This window comes from Sciurus vulgaris, assembly GCF_902686455.1.
Source record: "Sciurus vulgaris genome assembly, chromosome: 5".
Lineage (NCBI taxonomy): Eukaryota > Metazoa > Chordata > Mammalia > Rodentia > Sciuridae > Sciurus > Sciurus vulgaris.
Genome location: NC_136465.1, coordinates 73,493,609 through 73,506,787, shown reverse-complemented (window position 1 = coordinate 73,506,787; position 13,179 = coordinate 73,493,609). Strand labels below are relative to the sequence as shown.

At 50.5% G+C, this 13,179-nt stretch overlaps 1 protein-coding gene across 5 annotated transcripts in view; it reads right to left on the bottom strand.

Moving 5' to 3' along the window:
• PLEKHG6 (pleckstrin homology and RhoGEF domain containing G6) overlaps nucleotides 1-13,179 on the bottom strand; it is a 16,697-nt gene extending 3,518 nt beyond the window's left edge. Inside the window, exons 1-14 of one of the 5 annotated variants that reach the window (XM_079141065.1) lie at nucleotides 13,008-13,179; nucleotides 12,459-12,771; nucleotides 11,523-11,735; nucleotides 10,146-10,301; nucleotides 9,035-9,199; nucleotides 8,487-8,582; nucleotides 8,170-8,220; nucleotides 7,661-7,810; nucleotides 6,539-6,649; nucleotides 6,240-6,389; nucleotides 5,886-6,023; nucleotides 5,451-5,570; nucleotides 4,945-5,077; nucleotides 4,716-4,831 (exon numbers count right to left, since the gene is read on the bottom strand). In XM_079141065.1, coding sequence (XP_078997191.1) covers nucleotides 4,716-4,831; nucleotides 4,945-5,077; nucleotides 5,451-5,570; nucleotides 5,886-6,023; nucleotides 6,240-6,389; nucleotides 6,539-6,649; nucleotides 7,661-7,810; nucleotides 8,170-8,220; nucleotides 8,487-8,582; nucleotides 9,035-9,199; nucleotides 10,146-10,301; nucleotides 11,523-11,660 — 1,524 coding nt within the window. In that variant the 5' untranslated portion in view covers nucleotides 11,661-11,735; nucleotides 12,459-12,771; nucleotides 13,008-13,179. Of the gene's footprint in view, nucleotides 1-4,715; nucleotides 4,832-4,944; nucleotides 5,078-5,450; nucleotides 5,571-5,885; nucleotides 6,024-6,239; nucleotides 6,390-6,538; nucleotides 6,650-7,660; nucleotides 7,811-8,169; nucleotides 8,221-8,486; nucleotides 8,599-9,034; nucleotides 9,200-10,145; nucleotides 10,302-11,522; nucleotides 11,736-12,458; nucleotides 12,772-13,007 lie in introns of those variants that run through there. The other 4 variants (XM_079141063.1, XM_079141064.1, XM_079141066.1 and 1 more) reach the window with 4 other exon arrangements.

The following is a 13,179-nucleotide window of genomic DNA, read 5'->3' as shown; positions in this document are numbered from 1 at the left end:
GCAGCTGGGTTAGGACAAGAGACATGTTGGAGAAATGATGAACAGGGATAGGTATCAGGCTGATACCTCTAATTCTTTCCCTGCTCTCTAGTCACTCAGCCAGAATGAAGGATGGTGTTTGGGGACAGGAAATCAACATACAAAGGTCAGGTCCTGTGACTACTCCCTCTTCTCCAGTCCTCATCTCCCAACTCAGTGTGTGGATCAAGAGAAGGAATGACAGAAACGAGGGTGGAGGGGCTGCGGCAGCCTGTTTATCCTGCTGAGATGCAATGCCCTTTTACCTGATGTTCAAGTTTGTGTTTGGGATGCCCAGGATAGGGATGCAGTGTGGAAGAAAAGAATGGGAAGGGAGAGAAGGTTTCTGTAAGGAACATCAATTGCAAGCATCTCCACTGCCCTTGCCCCTTGCCCTTTCCTGGGAAGCAGTGACAGGTGGGGGAAACCCTGGGTGCCAGGCACAGGGCTACCAGCTACCTCAAAAATCACTCCAGAAGCCCTGCAAGGATTTTCTCAGTTTGGGTTAGAGGAGAGACATGGAAGGGGAGGGTAGGAAAGGAAGAGGACACCGGTGTTTGAGCTGGAAGGTGACACTCCCATCCAGTTGAGAAAAGGGAGGAAGGACCCCCCCCCCCACCAAGCAGGATTCAATCTTCCTTGGCCCATGGTGAGGCCCAGAGAAGCAATGCCTCCTCTCCTTTCTCAGGTGGCTCCAGATTCTCTGCTCCCTTCCTGAGCTCTCGGACACTGGCCTTAATGGACCAGTGCTGTTGCTGACCTCCTAAGCAACAGATGCAAATGTGTTCCCCAGCCCAGGCAGCACTGCCCACCCCTTTCTTCTAAGGAGGCTACAACAAACATTCATGAAGTGCCCATGAAGTGCAGGGCCTTGGTGCCAGCCCCTTACACAATTCTCCATCCACTCCGGGTGGTCGTTTCCATTATCACTGTGGTTCTCCAGAATATGGCCAGGTAGAGAGAGACTTGGGACTCATTTACCCAGGAACACAGGCTACTAGTGATGGCTGCAGGCTCTGGCTTCTCTTTGGACCCTGACTCTTACTTTTAGCTGCCTTCTTCAGTCTGTTCTGCTTTTATTTCCTGCTTCATCTTTGATGACTCTTTCTGTTCCCTTTGTTGGTTCCTTTTCCTCTTCCCAACAGCTAACTATGGGCATCTGCCAAGATTCAGTCTTTCCCCAGTTGAGAAGCTCATTTTTCCTAAAAGCATAAGTCACCTCTTCTAGGTCCACTAGGAAGAAACCTCAATATTTCTTCAAAGGGGAAGAAAAAATTTGGATCCCTGGGATTGTTTGATGAAGGGGACCAATAGATGTTCTGCTACCCTCTTCTGTTTCTAGATTTATGGTAGCTGGGCTTGGTGGTGCACACCTGTAAATCTCAGCTACTCAGGACACTGGGGCAAGAGTGCAAGTTTGAGACCAGCCTCAGCAATTTAGTGAGAACCTGTCTCAAACTAAAACATAAAAAGGTCTGTGAATGTAGACCAGCGGAAGTGCACCCCCTGGATACAATCTCTAGTACCTTAAAAGACTGATGGTAATTGAGCAAAGAAATCCCAAAGAATTTGATTTGAGATAACAGCAACAAAACTAAGCATGATGTTTCTGGTTTCTTTTGTTCCTTAAGGGAGGTGAGAGGTCTCAGTGTACAGTTTGGTCTTAGATCAGAAATAACCTGTCTCTCAACCAGGAGTGTGACCGTCAGGGGCTTAATTATTTAGCATATGAATAACAGCAATTTTTAGTGGCCCCTAGGGATTCTGGAGGGGGAAGGAGTGGAAGGGGTTGTCAGAAGACTGGAAAGCAAATGAAGAGGAGAAATTTCTGAAGAGGAGGGTGGTAAAGGAAGAAGACTTCCTGCCAGTGATGGGCACCCTGCCTGCTGTCCTGGCGATGCTTTCTTCCAATTTCTCCCATAGCTCCCCTAAAATGTTGTCTCTCAGCCTTTGGGAAAGCTTCATTAACTACTAGAATGAGGTTAGTTGCCAATCATTCCAGTGCCCAATCCTGTGTTTAGGCCTGGCAAGAATGGTATAGAGAGAAGATCCTGCCAGGCAGAAAGGGGATTGTGGGATCAAGGACCAGGGCAGATGAGAGATGACTCTTGCCCCAAAAGCCATGTGCTTCCATTGATTCAGTGTCCTACCTTCAACCTCCTGGGGCTTGTCCCCATGTCATTCAGGTATTTAAGAAAGTTGCAGTTCTATCATCTGGAGGACACAAGGTGTTTCATCCTAATTTTTCACCTGAATTCCAGGCCCGTGTTTACATACTTCTCAAAGCCCCTAAGATACCCCCATTTGGCTCTCTCCCACTGCCTCAATCTAAAAGTACTTCTGTTTAAAAGTAAGCATTACCATCCAGGACTGGGGGTGTGACTCAGTGGTAGAGCACTTGCCTAGCATACTTGAAGCCCTGGGTTCAATCCCCACCACCACCAAATAAATAAAAAGAATATCACCACCTGTCTCACTCCTTCTAGGAAGCAACACTAAACAAACAGGTTTCCCTTTCTAATGATTCCACTTGTTAGGGTCCCCTTGCCAAAGCAGTCCTTCAAACAGAAGGTTCAGAAGACCATTATCTCTGTCCTTGAGTCCTGGAGTTGTTCTCACCAGTTGCTCACATAAAACCTGTGCTCCAGTCTCAGACACATGTGGTTGCTGTTCCAAAAGTAAATTCATCCCCCATTGCTCAAGGTCTTGCCCAGCCTTAAAAATTCAACTCTAGGACTGGGGATGTAGCTCAGCAGTAGAGCCCTTCCTAGCATGCAGGAGGGTTCTATCCACAGCATCATACAACACAACAAAACACAAAAAACTAACCAGTCAACCAAACGAAACCCCCAAAAGTACAACTCAAAGCTTCACCTTTCTTTGCTCATTCTGCTCCTGTGGTGGGTTGGAAAGCAGCCTCCTCCTTCCCCCAGTAAGATCTAACCCCCAGATCCTATAAAGGTGACTTTATCTGGAAAAAGGGTCTTTGCAGATGTGCAATTCTTAAGAATTTTAAGAAGAGATCTTCTCAAATTTCAGGTAGATTCTAAGTCTAATCTGATCTCTTAATAAAATAAAGGAATGGGAATTTGGACACAGAAGAAGGTTATGTACAGACAGACAGAAACTGGAGCAAAGGACCACCTGGAACCCAACAGAAATTGGAAGAGGCACACATTCTTCCCTAGAGTCTGCCAACAACTTGATTTCCCACTTCTAGTCTCCAGAACTGTAAGAAAAGCAGTTTTTGTTTTAATTTTTTATTTATATACTTATTTATTTTTTTGTGGTGCTGGGGATGAACCCAGGGCCTCATGCATGCTAGGCAAAGGCTCTGCCACTGAGCTACATCTTCATTCTTTTTATTTTATTTTGAGTCAGGGTCTCACAAATTGCTCAGACTGGCCTTGAACTTGTGATCCTCCTGCTTTGGCCTCCCAAGAAGCTGGAATTACAGGTGTGTGCCACCTTACTAACTAATTCATCCCTTCCTTCCTTCCTTTTTCTGTGGTGCTGGGAATGGAACCCAGGGCCCTGAGTATATGCTAGGCAAGTATTCTGCTCCTGAGTGAAACCCCCAGTCCAGTTTCAGTTTTAAGCCACCAAATTTGTGGTAACTAATATAAATTTATTGAGATCTCCTTTTTTTTTTTTCGCACTCCCACTTTTATCACATATATCTGCCCACGTCAGTACTCTCCTTAACACATTTACTGGCTCCATGTCTTCTACAGGGCAAAGTTCAAGTTGTTCACATGATGTACAGAGATGGGCATGATCAGGTGGTGCCTTCCTCCTAGCCTCTCTACTGCTGCATCTCCCTTTGTACTTTAGAACTTTGTACTAGCAATGCCAGGCTACCAGGCCGGTGGTTCTCCTGACACACATGACTTGTATTTCTGTCCTTTTGCTTCTCCATTTGGAGTGCCCTGCCTTCTCACCCTTGTTCCCCTAACATCCTCCTAAGTCTCTCCCATCAGCTCTACAGGGCATGGCTTCTCAGCCTCCCCTCTCCCTGCACCGTCCCTGTCCCAGCAGACCTGCCCTCTCCTAGCTCTCTTCTGTGTAAATGTTTCTATCATTTGTATACTAATTACTCTAACTGGGCTGCAGTGCAGGCTTCTCGAGGGCAGAAATGGCATTTTATTTATTTTTTAAAATTTGCTAGCCCTTAACCTGGTACCTGCACCCAGCAAGTGCTCCATAAGAGTCTGAATGGGAGTCGAAGTTTTAAAAGTTAATTGTTGCCTGATGTGGTGGCATATGCCTGTAGTCCCAGTGGCTCAGGAGGCTGAGGCAGGAGGATTGCAAGTTCAAAGTCAGCCTCAGCAACTTAACGAGACCATGTCTCTAAATAAAATATAAAAAAGGGTTTGGGGCTGTGGCTCAGTGGTTAAGCGCCCCTGATTCAATCACTGGTACCAAAAAAAAAAAAAAAAAAAAAAAAGTTAATTGTTTCAGGATGTGCATGCCACCCTGCTATGTCCTAGGCATTTTCAGTGGCTATCTTGGTAGCTGGTCACAGTCTTTCTTAAGGATGGCCAACACATTGTGACCCTCTGGAGGGCACCTGAAGGGCTGACAGTTCAGTGGGAACCCATATCCAACTGAGCCTCTCTCTCCTCCTCCCTTCTGTGGTCCCATTCCTGGGCTCCTGAGGCACCTGCCCACCCATCCCCATGCCTGGTTTCACCTACCTGGGCTTGCTGGGTCTTCTGCAGCCACCTTGCACGATCTGTTGAACTGGGACAATGTACAACGAGGGCATTTGAGACACACTGGAATTCAGTAAGGTGGATGAGCAGGAAACTGTCTGGGTGGAGGAGGATATCTGCTTTAAGGACCTTATTTGACCTACATCCCAACCCTTCCCTACCTTGCCAAGAGGAAGGGGGAAGGGAAAATTTCCCAGCGGAAAAAACATACTGGGATCTCGCAGTGGTCGGCATACAAGCTTCTCCAGCATGAGAGGGGGGCGGATGACCTTGGCTTTGTCCACCTTGCGTTGGGGTTTGGTCACCAGGAGCACATCAGAGAAGAGGAACAGATACACATCCAGCTGCAGGTGGAGGCATAGGAGAAAGAGACGGGTCAGCTGGAGCATGGGCAAAGGTCTGGTCAGGGATCTGGGCTCAGGTGTGTGTGCATAGGAACCACTGCAGAACCATGGAATGCCAGAGCTGGAAGGGCATCAATTTTTTTGCATCCCATTTCTCATTTTATAGGCATGGAAAAGGGCTGGTTCAAGGGCAAACAAACAACCAGAGTTTAGCCAGAACCATGTTCTCTCCCCAGTGTGCAAGTGCGTGCACATAAACTCCACTTTTCCACTTCCAGCTTTTCTGCCTCCCACCCTGTCTTCCTCCCTGCCTCCCTCCCTTCCTTCTCTAGTTCATCTCCTGTCTTTTCTCTCTGAACCACAGCTCCCTCACCTTCCCATCTCGGCCCTCCTTCATTCTCACAGGTCCCTCCAGTAGCAGCTGCCTGGTGTGCTCAGGGCCAACCCCCAGCATGGGGGACATCAGGTCCAGGGTGCAGAATGGACGCAGGTTCTGAGGGACACAGAGGGGAGGGGATCAGGACTGGGCAGGCATCTACATCCCAACCAAGGGTGGCTTCTTATTCTTCCACCTTCTCTCTTCATCCTTCCCCACTTGGAGTCAAAGCAAACACCCCAGAGTCTCTGTTTTATTCCTTTACACTCTGCCCCTTGGACCCTCACCACTGGGAAGGAATGATGGGCACACCCTTGGTGGTACCCAAGTATAGGGTATTCTGACCTCTGCCCTCTCCTTGCCAAGCTTCCCCTGCATCAATTTTCCCTGGGACCTGACATTTCCTGAGCCACCTTCCCTCTGCCCTCTCACCTTCTCCACTTCCTCACTGGATGGCTCCAGCACCTCGTAGTTTCCAATGCGCTGGGCTGCAGCCACCAAACTCTCCTGCTCTTCACCTTGGCGGACCTGACCATTGATGTGTCGAAGAAATGACTCCAGAGCTGCGATCTCAGTTGGGAGCAGGGGTGCAAAAGAAGGTAGAGCTCAGCTCAGATCGTCCCATATTCTGCACAGCCCACCCATCCAATGACAATCACAGCATTCCCAAACTGGCTGAACTAGTGGGTGTCACATGAGGAACAAGACTCTCAAGAGTCCATGGAGATGAGTTTCCACCCACCAGTCCCCAACTCCCATGCTTCGTGAATCCACCTGAACACCTACCATGGCATCCAGGGCCTCTCGGGCTTGTGCCTCAGGGCTCCTTTTGAGCACAGCTTGCAGCAGCAGCGGGTACTTGGTGATGCGCTGGTGGGGCTTGATAAGTAAGTCACCCAGCGTCTGGCTCCCTGAGCGCTTGTGCTTCTCACACCACTGCCAGGGGAGGTGAGTGGGGGCTTAGGAGTCTGCAAGTACTCTTCCATCTACCCTTGTGACTAACTCAGCCTTGGACCCAGTTGGAGACTGGGGATGACCCGGTTGTCCAATTGTACCCCTCCCACTTCAGGCACCACTTCTCCCACCTGCACAAAGGTGTGGAAGAGAGGGTTAGTGTCTTGCTGCTCCTGGGCATAAGCCATGATCTGCTTCACTCTCAGGCAGTACTGAACATAGGGCTGGAACCGCTGGCCAAACTGGAGGGACAGATATAAGGTCAGGAAGCAGACAGGTGGAAAAAGGTCATGAATACAGACTCTGGCTACAGAATATGGCTGCAGAATAGGGAAGAGAGCCTCACATAGCCCCTTGGTGAAGTTCCTGTCAGTCTCCACCTCCAGGATTGTTCTCATGGCCAGACCCTTCTCTTTGCATTCCAGGAAGGAGCTGAAGCCCCAAGAAATGGACCCATGGCTGCCCTTAGAGCTCCTGTCCACAGGGCCTGCTGTGCTCCACTCCTCTAGACTTATTCTCCCACCATTAATAATTCAGCTAGACTCTTTCAGGACACTGTAGCTCCTATTTCTGTGACCTGTAGGTTGCCTAGAAGCCTTGCTCCTATGGAATGGGGTGTCCAAGGTTCTCAGGAAACCAGCCCACTTCCTCTCTAACCCCTGGCAACATTTTTCTGCAGGGCCTATTTTTATTTCGACTGAGCAGCAAGGTAGAAAAAAGACCCCCAACACTTTCTTTCTTCCTCCTCCTCCTCCTTCTTCTTTTCTGTTTTGGTTCAGGGGATTGAACTCAGGGGCAATTCACCACTGAACGACATCTCCAACCCTTTTTATTTTTTATTTTGAGACAAAATTTCACTAAGTTGCCTAGGTTGGCCTCAAACTTGCAATCCTCCTGCCTCAGCCTCCTGAGTTGCTGGAATTATGGTGTGCACCACTGTGCCCAGCACTTAGGCCCCATTCTTGTACTAACTATTTGTTAATGGATCTGTCAGAACCAAGATTTTATAGTTGACAAGCATGTAGGTGTGACTCTTCCCTGAGAAAGCTGCATTTTCATTTCATAAGGGCCTCTGGATGACCAAAGAACCTTGGGGCAGGTCATCTTGTGGAATGGAGTTTAGCAGGTGATGATATCTGGGAGTAAGAACTGTGCCCTGTGGGCCCCTCAAACCACAGAGAGATTTGAACACGACAGGCAGTACCCTCTGTGCTCTCCTAGTCCTACCCTTTCTAGGCTTCATCAGGCCTCACCGTCAGAAAGCCATTTTGTAGGCTGATGGGATCCAGAGGCTGGCCTGAGGCCCGAGTCTCCTTCAGGAAGGGTTCTAGCACCTCTTCCCAAAACTTCCGATGGGCTCGAATCAGGTTGGGGACATTTCCAAACAGGGTCTCAGCTGACACCTGGAGGAAGGAGAGAACTCTAAGCAACAGGCCTTGGCAGGTCACTCTCAGGCATCATTGGCAGGGTCAGGTGAGACCCCTGACCTTGGATAATGGGAAGAGAGGGTGGGGTGCATCTGACTATGGACCTGGAAGATCTAAGTGGCTCCAGCTCTCTCTCCCAGTCTGTGGCACTTCAACTTCAGTGGGAAAAGCCCTGACAAACTAGGGGACCTGTGGCCTGCTGTAGGTCCAGAGAAAACAGGGAGTATAGAGGGCAGGCGTATTCCAGAAAATGAGGCAATGAGAATTTGGACTGGGCATCCTAACCAGTTCCATGAGCTCGCCCCCACGCCCCTCCCTTACCAGTTCTCACTTACTTCCATCAGCAGTCCCACTCTCTGCAAGTTCAGCAGACCAGCAGCCAGGAGCTAGGTGCAGGAAGAGGGACAAGGACTCAGCACCTTGTCTCCCTCCTCTCCAAACCCCAGGCTAGCCCTCCAGGGCCACCCCCATGCTCACTAACTTTGACCTCTCCCTCTCATCCTAAACAGGTCTGCAATCACAAAGGTCTCCTGGAATCCTGCCCCTCCCTCCTCCAGTGACCTATCCCTTCTGATTTGAGAGGATGGGGGATAATGCAAGGAAGATGGGTAGATGGGTGCGACGGGACTGTGCCTGGGGCTGAGGGGCTCACATCCGTCATGATCTTGAGTTTTCTCACGTAGATCAGCTCAGTAGTCAGGAGCTCCCACAGAGCTTCTTGCTGATGGCAGTGTTCCCGACTCATCTCCTGGGTGAGGACAGTGCTGGTTCAATTGGGGAATGATGATAAGTATAGCAGGTGCCATTTATTAAGTGCTACTGGATCCACTTCACAGGTTCTGGGCACTCTACACATGACCTTTTAATTCTAAACCAGTCCTTCAGTATGTAAGTAGCATTACCCCATTTTAGATATGATGTGACTAAGACTCAGGAGGTCCCTATCTTGACCAAGGTGTCACTAGTAAGTGGCAGAGCTGGACTTTGAATGACTTCAATGTGTCCTCAAATGCTTTTCCCTTCTGACCCTCCATCTCAAGGCTTAAAGGTCATCCCTATTCTCCACTCCAGGGAAGAAGTGAGATGTAGTGTGTGTGTGTGTGTGTGTGTGTGTGTGTGTGTGTGTGTGTGTGCGAGCGCCCGTGCATGTGTGTCTTTCTTTCTGTCACACTATAGGGACAGACATTATCTCATACCTACCTTGTGCCCAGGCACCAGCTCTCTCCAGGATTTCTCGATGGTCACACCGCTGTCACCACCCTCTCCTATCTCCCAGTACTTTCGGTCCTCAGGGGGCAAGCGGGGCATCCCAAACATGCTGAACGTGTGGAGCCTCAACTCCAGCTCATGGACCTTGGCAACTTCCTGGAAGAGCAGAGAAGGGGAACATTTGGCCTCATCCTCAGTACCCAGCCTGCCTGACTCTGAGAGAGCAGTGAGTGCATGTGTGTGTCTGCCATGGCAAGCAGCTCTGAGTGTGAGTGGGAACATGGAGGCTTGGGGGACAGGGATCACCCTGGTTGGAATTACAGGGGAATGGGCATTGCTGGAAAGCAACTGGAGAGGCACCTTGGTTTTTAGAAAGATTCTAGAACTAGGAGGTCTGATCAGGGCACCCTGACCAAAAAAGATACCTTCCAGGGGTCTCCTGATTCAGAACTGGGGTGCAGAGGCAGGTTTATACTTTTTAGAGGAGGCTTCAGAATAGAACTTAAGCAATCAGTAGTCTCAGGTAACATTTTGACATTTGCCCATAAAATGGACATTTTTTTATGAAGGAACATAAATTTTATAGCTGCTTTTGGTACCAAATAACATAGGCAACAGATATTCCTGACCCTCATGCTACCTGTAGGAAGGAGAGGGGTGGGGCTCAAAGCTGGGGTGAGGGATACTGTAAGACCTGGTAATTTCCACAAGCTGAAATTTGAATATTAATAGTTTATTCTTTAAATTATATCACAATGTCTTGAGTCAAAGTCACTGGGTCTAATGCACAGGTCAAGTAGAGAAATATTCCAGAAATAGTCTTTGGACTGAGTTGTGTCTGATTTCTTCCTTTTTTATTTTTTTATTTTGAGACAGGATCTTGCTAAGTTGCTCAGACTAGACTCAAACTTGCAAAATCTCCTGAGTTGCTGGGATTACAGGTATGTGCCATTGTGCCTGTGTCTGATTTCTTGGAGGGGCATCAGGCAGAAGCCCCCTTGGCCAGTGCTCTCAGCCCAGGGGCTAGCTGAACCTGATTATCAGTGGAGGCCTTTGCAGTTAGGGCTGTAAGCATAGGAATGGGAGCAAAGGGACCCCTTACCTTGAGTTTGGGGGAGTGAGGTGGGCCAGCTGCCAAATGACCTCCATGCCTCTTCTCAGGCTCTGGTTCTCGCAACATCAAAGGAGACAGGCCTCGGGAAGGGCCAGAACCCTTGACGAAGGGGACATAGTGCTGGAAGCGTCGGCGACTGGGATCCTGGGGGAGTAGCAGGGGAATTCTGGGGGTACCAGAAGTACCAGAGAGGCAGGGGTGGGGTTGACTCCAGGCATCTTCTCCCATCCCTGCAAGTTGGGTTGGCTTACTGCTCCCCTCAAACCAGTTTGGTGTGGGCTGCTGCTGCCCTGAGTCACCGGGGAGACCAAGCTATGTTGGGCAGAGACATGTGGACCTGACTTCTTGAGGGGGCCTCCGGGCAGAAGCAGGAGCCTCTTCCAGAGTAGGCACAGAGGCACAATATGCCTGGGCTCTGGAGTGTGTGCCCCTGCGTCTGCTCACTCCTATGCATGTTCTCTGCACTTTGGGCTTGCAGGGACAAAACGCCACATGCCACATTCTGAGTTCTTCATGACCTCCCTTGTCTGCGGCCAGCCTCCCTCACACGTGAGGATGACAGCTCACACATGTGCTGCCTCCTCCCTGGGGGCATGTAGCCCATGTCCTATCCAGCTGGGAGCGGCTGCCTTTCCGTGTGAGAGGTTGAGGCCATAGCCACAAGTCTCCTCCCAGGGCAGGCCTGGTCACATTCCTTGATCTGCCTATGGCCTGAATTACACCACATACTTCCTAGTGTCCCTTCCTGCCCTCGGCCTGGGAGAATCCCCATCTCCAAGGGCCAAATATTCCTCCAGAGAGGCACAGGATATCCCCAGTCAGAAGTAGAACAGTTCTCAAGGTGGAGGGGAAGCCTTGAGCTGAGGGACAGCAGGAGCTCTGGTTTCCACACTGGCTTCCAGGATCAGGCTTGGAGGTGGGCCAGGCAGGTGGAGCCAGGGGTGGAGCCAGGGTAGGTCTGCACACCCTCCCCCACTGAGAGCAGGGACACCCTGAACCTTTGCTCTTCCTCAGTCCTGACTCACAGGGAGGCAAGCCTCAGGGAGCCCTCTGACTCCTCCCAAGTAGAGGCAGGAGATGGGAGGTACCATTCCCATAGCTCTAAGCCTCAGACCTGTCTTACAGCACCTCCTCTGTGAGCCTGGCTTCTCCTGGCTTTCTGCCTCTCTCTAGGACTAGGGTGTGAAGTACTGAGAGCTTAGCCCAGGTACTGCCCTCCTCTCCCCCACAGGCTGGGGAAGAGTTGGAGGGTGAAGGACAAGAATAGAGCAGCCTATGAACCTGTAAAGGGACAGTGACTTCAAAGCTTGGGTGTCCTCCCTCTTGCCCCACCCAGGTCACCCTCAGAGCACAGCCTGAACTTACCAGTATGGGGCCTCCTCGAGGATAGTGACTGCCAGCAGGGCTTTGGGTAGAGGCTTGACGCCGGCCCCCATAAGTCTTAATGCGGGAGGCCACTAGGCCCTGGAGGGGACTCTCATCTGGAGAACCAAAGCCCTGCATCCCTTCTCTTCTGGGTTACCTCCAAAGAGTCATAGCTCCATTGTCCAGGTGAAGGGAGGGTCCCTTCCCCTCAGGCTATAAGAGAGAAGAGAAAGGAATGGAAGGGCCAGGTTAGATCAGACCAGGTTGGAGACCAAGGAGAAGGGCAAGAAGATGGAAGGCAGGGGAGAGAGTCAAGGCTTGATCACTTGTTGGCAGGTGGGGTTGGGGGGAATGGCTGCCTCATGTATAACTTGGTGGGGACAGGGTAGACCAGGCACATGCTGGGTAGAAAGCCCTTTGGAGAGAAACATTCTCTTTCATATATTTGTACATATGGGTACAAGCTCTCACACTGGCCTCTAAGGATGCTGTGGTCCAAAGAGTAGCTGGGAGCAAGGGTCACAGACAAGTCCCTGTGCTCTGGATGCCCCCAGGTGGAATGATTACCCTTATGCTTACATACATGTTCCCTTCCCCATAAGTAGCCTGCTAGCAGCTGCAGGGAGGCCATGGGTAGGGTGGGATGGGGGTAGCTAGTGACTGTTCAGCCTGCCATTATTTTAGTGCAGTCTGTGAGCTAAGAATGCTACATTTTTAAATAGTTGAAAAAGTCAAAAGAAAAATGATATTTTGGCAAAAATTATATGAAATTCAAATTCAGTGTCCATTAATACAGTTTTATTGGAAAATAGCCACCTTACTCATTTACTGCCTATAATAGTTTTCCTGTTAGCTGTGACAGATTGGACAGTATAGGTGGCAAAGTCTAAATATGTATTATCTGTCCCTTTATTGGAACATTTGCCCACTCCTTACCTGGATTCTCGAGGCCAGAGACAGGGAGGTGAGGTGGGGCAACTATCAGGCTTAGAGATCAGTTCAGTAGAAGAGTTCTGGTCTCCAGCTACCTTTGGTCCCCAACCTTTGGGGGACACCACCATGAAGCTGGGAGCCAGGTGTGGGGCTCCATTCCTTCTTCCTCAACCTGGATGGAAGACCCACCCTCTGAGTTGGCGATCTTGAAGAAGAGGGGCCTCCGCAGGGGAGGCCTCTAACGCTGTGCAGATAGGTGCTGGTCCCCCATCAGGCGGGCCTGAGGTCCCTTCTCAGTCCTCTCCTCTTACTTTCTCTTTGATTTATGAGCAGAAGAGAAAAAGGTTCATTGTCTCTCCTGCCCCCTCTCATCAACCTTCCCCTTAAGAGTTGTCTCCCTGTCATTTCATCCTCCCTACCCAGGTCCCTTTTCAACTTTGGCTGGGGCTTCCTTTGCTCACTCCCTCGGGAAGCTAGGCCTTCTCCCTGCACCCCAGTTCCCAGGCCCCTGTCCCCTACCCGCCCCGCCCCCTCACCCCGTCCGCGGCTCACCTGTGTGCTCAGGTGTCCCGGCGTCCACTGCCCTCGCTGCCCGCCCCCGCCCGCGGGGCTCCGGGTCGCTGTTGGCAGCTCTAGCGATGCCAGCCCCGCTGCTCAGCCTGGGACTGGGAACCAGCGGCCCGTGGGACAGGGACAGCGTTGGGCCGGGCGGGGAAGGCGGGGG